This window comes from Eptatretus burgeri, chromosome 1 (assembly GCF_056783735.1).
Source record: "Eptatretus burgeri isolate ZD-2024b chromosome 1, Ebu_testis_v1, whole genome shotgun sequence".
In the NCBI taxonomy this organism is placed as follows: Eukaryota; Metazoa; Chordata; class Myxini; order Myxiniformes; family Myxinidae; genus Eptatretus; species Eptatretus burgeri.
Genome location: NC_140961.1, coordinates 114,896,498 through 114,906,960, shown reverse-complemented (window position 1 = coordinate 114,906,960; position 10,463 = coordinate 114,896,498). Strand labels below are relative to the sequence as shown.

Here is a 10,463-nt window from a genome sequence, read left to right as displayed (position 1 = left end):
ATGGTATTTCTACCTCGCCCTTCAATTGGTGCAATCAACGAAAGACATTCGTCCAATGTGAGTTGAAGCAATTGTTCATCACTCGGAGGAAGCCTGAGTAATGGATCGGCGACTACTGCAAGGTTACAATATGTTTCATTGTTCATGGGTTGGGGTGACATGGGTGGGGTACATAGTATTGGAATGGGGGGGGGTAGGTGTAAGTGCAGGGAGGTTTGAGGATGGCAGCAGTCCAGCAGTGTTCACTGGGGCCATCTCCGTCTGTACTCGCTGGGTACTGGGCTTTGTTGTCCATCCTGAAAAACACTTTCCAATGGCCTTTTGGGCAATTACCTTGAAAACCATCAGTAATATAAAGGCTGCCACGATGATTATCAGGATTGTTATAAAAAATCTTAAAACACTTCCTCCCCAACCCCCAAACAATCCCTTTAACCAGCTACTCATGTTATCATTACTGTAGTCTTTATATTTGCTCGCCTCTTTTCTTATGTGACCCGCGAGGTCATTAATGTTTTCTGAATTATCTGTGATGTACGGACAACACTCTTTGCCAATTACAGCACATGTTCCCCCTTTCTCAGCTAGAATCATGTCTAAAGCTATTCTATTTTGCATTACAGTAGTCCTTAATGTGACCAGCTCCGCGCTAATTTTTTCAAACCCATCAGCGGTATCGTTCCCCATTATTTCCAATGTTGATGCCATGCTGATAAATTCTCTTCCTGCCACCCAGGCCCCATATCGGGGGAAAATTATCATTGCTGCATTTGCCCCATCTGATATCGCTCTCTTACGTCGTGTTTGATCTATCCCAGAGAATGGATCAGTGATCAAACGCATGTGCGGTACGACATAAGCAAGATAACACGAACCGCCCCATTTGTTTGGCAGCCATGGGTAGGCTCTATACCCACACACAAAATATGTGCCATTAGATGCAACCTTCGGATATGTTCCATTCTCTCCCTTCCTGTTGGCTGGTAAGTCATTTATCTCTATTGATATATTACAAGTGGAGTTCCCTGCCTGAAATCTGGCATGAGGCTTTGTCCAATTAAGGCAGATAAACCCCATACGCTTATATGTGATTCTGAAGTACGGAGGTCTTTTCTTTAAATTAAAAGGAGGGTACCACACACCTGTAAAGCCTACACATGATGAGTTACCGGTTGTTTTAGTCAAATTAAAATTGTTGTACCAAGCAGCACCACAATAGTCTATTTCCTCAAATGGGATCACAGATAATGGCAAACCCATTTGTGAGGAGTGCGGGAGATAAGCACACACCCAGCACTTGGTCTTATTACTCAATGTAGCATATTTGTGCGACAAAGGTAAGAATGTATTTATCCCATGTACTCCCAACTCGTGTAAATGTTCAGTGTGGTTCCCAATTGCTCTTTTCCCCCTCTGTTGGATGGGTTGGATTGTCCAGTTATCAATTTGCCCTTCCACTTCCCAGCTTCCCATCCAGAAGGCAATTATAGCAACTAGGATTTGCTGTAATGGGTTCATTCTTGCACAGCCTCCTCCTCTGCTGGGATGGCAAGTTTGCAGTGTGAAAAGTGTATCCAAGCAGGCTTACCTTCACACTTTACGGCAGTTGGGGTGGTCAGCAATACCTGAAACGGTCCTTTCCACCTTGGTTCCAAGGCCGTTTTCCTTGTAAAGTGCTTTATCAGTACGTAGTCTCCTGGCTGGAAGGTGTGATACGGCCTTTCCACTGGCTCGGGTAAGGCCTCCTTCACTCTCGTGTATCGTCCTCGCGATCCTGGAGAGCTGTTTACAGAATGTCAGCATGTTTTCATCCATCATTGCAATACTCAATTTGTTTATGTCGGTGGGGGCAGTCACGGGAAGCCGCATCGACCTTCCCATTAGTATTTCATGAGGGGATAACCCTGTCTTCCGGTTCACTGTGGATCGCATGCTCATTAGTACCAAGGGTAATGCATCTGGCCACTTCAACCCTGTTTCCGTTGTTAGTTTCGCCAGCTTGTTCTTTAGGATACTGTTCTGCCTTTCCACGGCGCCCGCTGACTGTGGGTGATAAACACAGTGAAATGCCTGTTTTATTCCCAGTGCTTTACACGCTGCCTGTGTTAATTCCCCCGTAAAGTGTCCCCCTTGATCATGTGATATTTTGTGAGGGATGCCAAATCGGCAGAAGAAGCTTTTTAACAAGTGCTTCACAACGGTGGCAGCATCTGCCTTTGTACATGGGTATGCCTCTACCCATTTAGTGAACATGTCTACCACTACCAAGACATTTCCATATCCGCATGATGGTGGCATATTTATAAAGTCTATTTGTAGGTGCACAAAAGGACCCCAGGGGGCCGGGTGGGCTCCCGGCTGCCCTATCTTATCAATTTTGTGTTGATTGTGTTGTTGACATACCTGACAAGTTTTACAGACCCCTTCTGCTATCTTCCCAATCCCTGGGGCATACCATGATTCTTGGACTTATCTCACAGTCCCCCTCTTGCACACATGTCCATTCAAATGGGCCATGCGTGCAAGCCATGGAAGGATTTCAACAGGTGCTATTACCTTCCCCCTGTTTGACCAAAGTCCATCGTCATCCGCTGCTCCTCCTGCTGCTTGCCACTTATCATGGTCCTCCTGTGTTGCAGCAGCTTGAATTGCAATAATGTCTGACAAGCTGTATTGGTGCAGCTTGATTTGCTCCTTCGCCAATCGTGCTGGCATTATCGAAGGCAAAGGCAGACTAGCCCCCTCTTTTGCAGCTTTATCTGCTTTATCATTACCTTTGTCAATGTCAGTTGTCAGTTTCTGGTGTGCACGGCATTTAATAACTGCGATTTCCGCTGGCAGTGTAATGCTTGTCAACAGCTCGGACACCAAACTGCCATTCTTTATTGGTGTTCCTGCAGAGGTAAGAAACCCTCGCATTTTCCATATCGCACCTTTGTCATGTACAACACCAAAAGCATAGCTAGAGTCAGTATATATGTTCACCGCGGAATCGACAGACAGCTCGCAGGCCCTGATAAGGGCACACAATTCCGCCTGCTGGGCGGAGAAATGAGAAGGCAGACGGGACGCTTCCATTAATTTGTCAACTGTACACACAGCGTATCCTGCATGCCCCGAGCCATCTAGTCCTCGGTATGCCGAACCATCAACAAACAAGGTGAGGTCCGGTCGCTCTAGTGGTTGATCCTTTAGATCCGGGCGTACAGTGGATACTTCCTGGATCGCCTCCGTGCAATCGTGTGGGTCGCCGTCGTCCTCCGTTGGCAGCAAAGAGGCTGGATTAGGAACGTTGCATCTTTCAATCTGTAGATTTGGTTGGTGTAGGAGAGTCGTCTCATACTGCATCAGACGTGTATTGGTTAAATGTTGTGTTTGTTTTTGTGTGAGCAAAGCCGCAACACAGTGGGGAACCCTTAAAACCAGCGGGTGCCCCATTACAATTTCTGCCGTGCGTTTCACTGCATAACTGGCTGCAGCCACTGTTTGTAAACAAAGAGGTAGGCCGCGTTCGACCGGGTCCAGCCTTCGACTGAAGTATGCGATTGGTCGTTGGTGGTCACCGTGCGATTGTGTTAGCACAGCCTGTGCAAATCCCTTTGTTTCATGAGAGTAAAGGAAGAACGTTTTGTCATAATCTGGTAGCCCCAGAGCGGGAGCCACCGAAAGTGCTGCTTTCAATTTTGTAAAGCATTCCCCCATCTGCTCATTCCACACAATTTGATGTGGCTGGTTTCTCCCGACCACAACATACAGTTCCTTAGTTAGAATTGCATAATCAACAACCCATTGTCTACAGTAAGTTGCCATACCTAGGAATCGCATCATCTCCTTCTTCGTACGAGGGCGGGGGACTTCCGTGATCGAAGTTATCCTCCCTTTGTCCAACTCCCTCTTTCCGTGGGAGATGTGGTGTCCCAGATACTTAACCCTTTCTTGGACCATTTGCAGTTTGTCCTTGTTTACCTTGTGTCCTTTTCTTGCTAACGCCCGTAGCAGCTGCAGCATATCATTTGTACACGCTGCTTTATTTGGGGAGCAAATTAGCAAGTCATCCACATACTGTAGCAGCACTGAGTTACCTTTGAAAACAACATCTTCTAGATCCTTGTGTAGAGCCCGCGAAAATAATGTTGGACTATCTGCGAACCCCTGGGGCAACACAGTCCATGTGTACTGACGGCCTTTGTACGTAAAGGCAAATAAAAACTGCGATTCCTTATCAATGGGTACACTAAAAAACGCAGAACATAAATCGATGACTGAGAAATGAGTGGAGCTAGCGGGAATAGATGTTATCAGTCCCTCTGCACTAGGTACCACAGGGTGAACACCTTGAATTATCTCATTCACTTCTCGCAAATCTTGGACAAATCTCCATTTATCTTTCTGTAGCTTTTTTACTGGCAATATAGGTGTATTACACGGACTTGTAGTTTCCACAATTATACCCTGTTCCTTCAAGGACTTAATTACTGGTGCAATACCAGCCTCTGCCTCCTTTCGGAGAGGGTATTGGCGCACATTTGGCAAAGGCATTCCCGGTTTGAGTTTAACCACTAGGGGCGTTGCCCCAATGATTCGACCCACATCATTGTCATGTTTGGTCCACAATTGTGGTGGAACCTCTCCCATCAGATTTTCCACCTTTTCTATCGTGTTCATCATCTCCAATGCCTTTTCACGCTTTGGTGGTAAATTAACCTCTTCCACCAGTCCTTGTATCTCTTTTCCCATAAGATCACAGATCCATCCTTCGTTATTCTCCAGCTTATGCACTTCCCAGTGCACTATTGTTTCTGTGCAGCTCACTGCTGCCTCCTGTAGGCGGTAAACCATAAATCCCAAATCCTTTGGGTGATATCCCTTTGCTGTAGTCATTGTTGCATGTGAGGTTACTCCCGGCGGATACTTTGTCAACTGCTTTTGCTCGTCTGTGAGCTTAACCTCCATTGCGACACCTTCCTTACCAACCATTAGGCGGCAAAGCAATAAATCATTACGTGTTTCCAAATGCGGAGCAATTTTCTCCGCAAATTCAATATCATCCCCTCCCGCATCATAATAGATTGTACAATGTGGAGGGTTATAATATGTGTGCATTGTCACTTGTGCATTGTCTAGCCACGTTTGCATTTCCTTATTTTCGTCTGAGATAAGATTTAGGCATGACCAAGCATTTCTAATTGGTTCCTCTGGCAGTCTCCACCAATAAACAATCGGATGCGTCATCAGGATCATCATTGCCAAATGTGTCTTATCCCTGGGAATATCAACATAAACCCCTTCCTTTGTGCATGCTATCGTGCATCCTAGCTTACACAATAAATCTCGACCTTGCAGATTAACTGGCATAGTGGTTGTGAGAAGGAAAGCATGTTTCTCTTGCAAAGGTCCGCACCGTACTGGTAATTGTGTTGTTGCTTTTAATGTCTGTACCTTACCCCCTAATCCTACTACTTGTACTTCGGTGTTTGATTTTTCAACTCCTGGCAGTTCCTTCGCTGCAATAGTGGAATGAGTGGCTCCCGTGTCGACTAAGAAAGGAAGCTTCTTACCTGAAACATCCAGAGTGAAGGTCGGCTCCTCTGTTGGTGTTAGTGTCAGCATTGCTCCCTGCAACACGGGTCCACCCGCGGTGTGTCAATACGACTTACGACCCTGCAGCCGTCTTGATCCACCGTCTTGTTGAAACCCCGGCCGTCCTTGAGGGCAATTCCTTCGCCAATGCCCTTCCTTCCCGCACTGGAAGCATTCCTGCGGCGGCGCTGTTGGTTGTGCTCGGCTTTGGCCTGCTGCAGTTTTTGAGCGTGTCAGTAGAGGCGATCGTGTCCAACCTTGACCTTTCCCTTCCTGTTTCTTGGGTTTCCCTCTTCTCGGTGCCGCCAGCGGGGGTCTTTGTTGGATTCTCATTCGGCGATCCCACTGTCTAGCCGTTTCTTCATCTTCTGAGTCTGTGTCATCTTCCTCTAGCTCCCACTTTCTCCAATCTTTATTCTTCCTTTGCTCTGCCACTTTGTCTAATAATACCATTTGGAACACTTCCTCTTTAATTTTTGTTTTCGAGCTCTCCTTCTCTTCTGACCGGGATGAACATTGGTCGGCAGCTGTACAAATCTCAGTTGCTGGTCTTGCCTGCCAGCCTAGCATTACATACTTTAACTGCTTCTTAATCTGGGGTCTGAGTCCTTCCATTAGGAAGTTAGTCAACGCTCGTTGTGGTATCTCTTGTTCAACTTGAAAACCCCCATATTGCAAGAATGCCTGCACTAATCTATGCATGAATTCGGTCGCCCGCCCCCCTTGGCATTGCTTTGTTTCATAGATCTTATCCCAATCTAATGTTGCCGGCCGCATTGCGCTCTAAATTGCATCATAGAGGAGCTGACGTGCAGTCTGCCTCTGTGCAGCAGTCCATGCCGCTGCTCCCTGTGGCTCTTCCTCTGTCCAATTACCGTCCTGTTTAGCCCTTTTCCACACAAATGGGGACAGCACTGCATGGCATAATACTCCAATGTCTCTATGCGAGCAGCGGTGTGCCTCAACCCACTGCACTATCAATTCCTTTGTTGCTCCCACATTCCCTCTCAGTTCTAGTACTCGTTCCTTCATCGATCTCAATTCACTTTCTCTAAACGGTCTGTACACCGATTGAGCTGGCCCTCCTGGCCCCGCTGGAATTATTTCTTGGACCGGGTAGGCAGAGGCTGTGGCCAGCAGTCCCATGGCTCCCAGGTCCGGATACAAACTTGGTGTGCTATTCACACACGCAGGTGGAACACCTGCATTGTTTCCCTGGTCTTCCCACCTCTGCACTGCAGTTACAGGGGTGGGAAGATTTCCCTTAGCTTGCATTCCCTTATTTTTTTCTCCCATTTTCTCGACTTTTTGTTCCACTAATTTTCTAGCCACCTCATTTACCTGTAGGGCTTCCTCCTCCCACATATCATACGCTCGCATGTCTGGCTCAGGTTTTACTTTATCATTCATTCGATGTTCTAGCCGGCTTGATAGGTTATCTACGATTTCTGATCTTAGAGAACCCCATCTTGGGAATGGGTGTGGATCCCCTTTTGTCCACCTTTCCCACAATGCCAATTGAGTGCATGACTTAGGTCCATATTTTTCATACATTAATCCCGCAGCTGTATTCGGGGGTGGGGCATCTTTATCCACTGTTGATTTTGACGTCTTATTTCCCATATTTCCTTATTTCACTGATCCTTCCTAGAGTTTTCTTGGGCCGGGTTAGTGTTCTCCGCCTGGGGTGTTTCTTCACACTCCCAATGCACACTTCCCGCTCCCTCACCCTCCCAACGGGGTTTTCACACCTTTCCCTCCCCTCAATCTCCCGTTCGGATCCTGGCCCTGGCGTATTCTTGGGTCTCCCCCACTGTCTCCCAAAGGAGTGTCCTGGGGTTCCCCTCAACCTTCCAATGGGCCCTTACCTTCCCGGGTACCCCTTTCCGATGTGCAAATAAACCTCCTTCTCCCCTGGTTCGTTTTGTAAGGGCAAGGACAGATCTCAGAGAGCAACGAGTATCCCCAGTGTGAGAAAGGAGGCAGCTTTCTTACCTTTTCCTTAAGCTGGCCGGCTCTTTCCTCCTTTGTCTCACCAGGGCTCTCGAGCTCCTCCTCGATCCGGCTTGCCCCCTGCTCGCTGCGCCAATTGTTGAGATCCAGGTGAGGTCCACAGTGATTAAGATCAAGCTTTGTTCCCACCGATCTTGGTAGAGAAGGGTTTATTACACATGCGACATATGCATATGGAGACAACAGGCTTTTGAACACAATAGTCCACCCAGCCTAATCCTCTGGTGAGCTGTCTTTCGGCACTGCCTTATATTCAGTTTACTGCGACCTTTGAATAACTGTGTGTCAAAGAGGATTTATTACCATTCATTAATTTATTGCATTCTCCTGTCAGTACTGCTGATAATAGAGCACAGAAAGTGCAGAAACAACACCCTTGATTCCCTTAAAGAATTTTAAAAGGTAGCCTCCTACATGTTGTTGGGCCTTAGCAGTTCTGGGCAGTGGTCCAACAGATTCCAGGTAGCCCAGCTGCCGGATTAGCAAGGCCATTTCAAACGGTCAACAAGACCAGCTGTGTTGTAACAATGCCAAAACAAGTTCCTTGACAGTGCACAGATAAACATTGGGAAGATTTATCCTTTCCCCATTTCCAATTGGCAGAGAGTTTTAACCAAACACTAGTAGACATGTTTGGTTGCTGTTAGAGTACATACAATCCCCGACATATATATATATATATATATATATATATATATATATATATGTATGTATATGTATATATATATGTATGTATATGTATATATATATATATATATATGTATGTATATATATATATATATGTATGTATATGTATATATATATATATATATATATATATATGTATGTATATATATATATATATATATGTATATGTATGTATATATATATATATATATGTATATATATATATATATATATATATATATATATATATATATATATGTATATATATGTATATGTATGTAACCTTAACTTACAAATTTTACACTAAACCATGGCCCAGGATCAATGGACTCTGCAAAAAGAAAGCAGTTAGCAGGGAGCCAGGCTGCTCGCATGCAGTCTCTGACTCAAACAATGCAGGTGACAGGGAACGTGGCCGGCTGCTCACACGCAGTCCAAGGCCTTCCCTTTTGAACTGAACACAGTGAACCACAACGGTGCATGGGCTGCACAAACGCAGTCTCCGTGCCAGCTCAAGTGGCACACGCAATGAGCACAACGAATGGATAGATGAATGGATGTACGCAAACACGGTGCACGGGCCGCCACTGCAGGCCCATGTTGTTGCTGCCGACAGGGCAGTTCTCGTAGCTTGCAAACTGTTGCTTTCTGATCCTGGCGCACATGGCAATGAACAGGGGGGGGGGACAAAGCAAAATTGAACGGGGCTGGTGAACAGGGGCAGTGGGCATGGTATGGCATAGGTGATCAGGCAAACAGCCCGCAGAAGAAGGCCGCTGCAGGCAAACACAGCCGGCAGACGAACTGGCCGGCACAGGCCTTGCAGAAAACAGCTGCAGACGATCCGGCCGGCACAGGCCTTGCAGCACAGCAGCTGCAGACGATCCAGCCGGCACAGGCCTTGCAGCAAAACAACAGCTGCCGATGAAGTGGGCCGGCCTTTGCCTTGCAGCAACGCAGCCAGCAGATGAAGCTGGCCAGCCTTTGCCGTTCAGTGGAGGTTGGTTGAGGGAGTGCCGTGGTGCTGGCCACTCGGAAGGCGGGCTTCGACCTACCCTACGGTCTCCCTCCCAACCTATCGCCTTTGCCTGTCACTGTCTATACCCACTCCCTTAATTTGTCAAACCCCAATTTAGCCCCAACTTATTTTTTTATTTTTACTTCCCCACTATAAATCGTCCCCTAACCCCCTTTATCGTCTTTGTTCGGCTAACCTATCCTGTCACCTAGCCTACTCCCAACCCCTACGTTCCCTTCCCGCAGGGGAATAAGGGAGAGCTAGCGTCCTGTGTCGAGGCCCAACGAAGCCTCAGAATGGCCTCCCCAGACTTCAGCGATCTAACCCAAAGTGGGTCCAGCGGCCCACAACGAGAGCGAGGGGATGGATGGTGCGGAGGGGTACACTTCCTATTCTACCCTATCCATTTAACTGTTAAACTACCCCGGGGCTTTCAACAAGCGCCTCTCGCTTAAACTATTGGTTCTAACAACCCAGATTCCCATCGCCTGTGTTGGTGTCCTCACAATTTCGGGCCTCGCCCCCCAATTTTCTCTCCGTGCCCTCACACGGTCTCATGGCTGGGACACGTGGCTCCCTTTGGCAGGCACGACCCTCTGCCGATTCTCCGACGATGGCACCCCCGGGCACTACACTGCCTCCGAGCCTACCAGCTCCCTAAACACCGGGGAGTGCCCCCCATGGCACCTCCCCTGAAACGCACACGTGGCAGGCTGGCTTCTCAGGCCCCTTTCCGAGGGTCACCCGTGCCCACAACACTGCCCACGCGGCTAATGGCGCCCCGGGCCCCCGCACTAAGCAGGCGCACCCGTGCCCACTACGCTATCCCGGCCCCCATGGGCCCTTGGCCTACCACGGCCGACTAGCCTGGTGCCCGGGGTACCCACTCAGCGATACTCACCTTTCGCTGCCACGCTCCCAACCCGTCAACAGGGCTCCTGCACCCCTCCAAACGGGTTTCGAGCCTACTTCCCCACCAACAACAAAACGACTTCCATATTTGTTAATTTGACTAACCCACTAACTCAGTCTACACTGACCCCGGGGTCCCTTGGGCGGGAGTCACTCCTCCCCCAATCACTCATCGCACCATGCAGTCCCCATTCGCTCCACTCACACAGACCCGCTGGCCTCACTCACTCATCATGTACTCACCTCACAACTTTTCAACACACACACCGCTGAA

The 10,463-nt window shown here is 47.9% G+C and overlaps 1 protein-coding gene across 1 annotated transcript; it reads right to left on the bottom strand.

The window, feature by feature from the left end:
- Positions 1 to 18: 18 nt before the first annotated feature.
- On the bottom strand, positions 19 to 8,241 carry LOC147035228 (uncharacterized). The gene has a single exon (XM_085895659.1). It carries the CDS (start codon positions 5,608 to 5,610, stop codon positions 2,470 to 2,472), a length of 3,141 nt encoding a protein of 1,046 aa, XP_085751785.1. The 5' UTR covers positions 5,611 to 8,241; the 3' UTR covers positions 19 to 2,469.
- Positions 8,242 to 10,463: the final 2,222 nt, after the last annotated feature.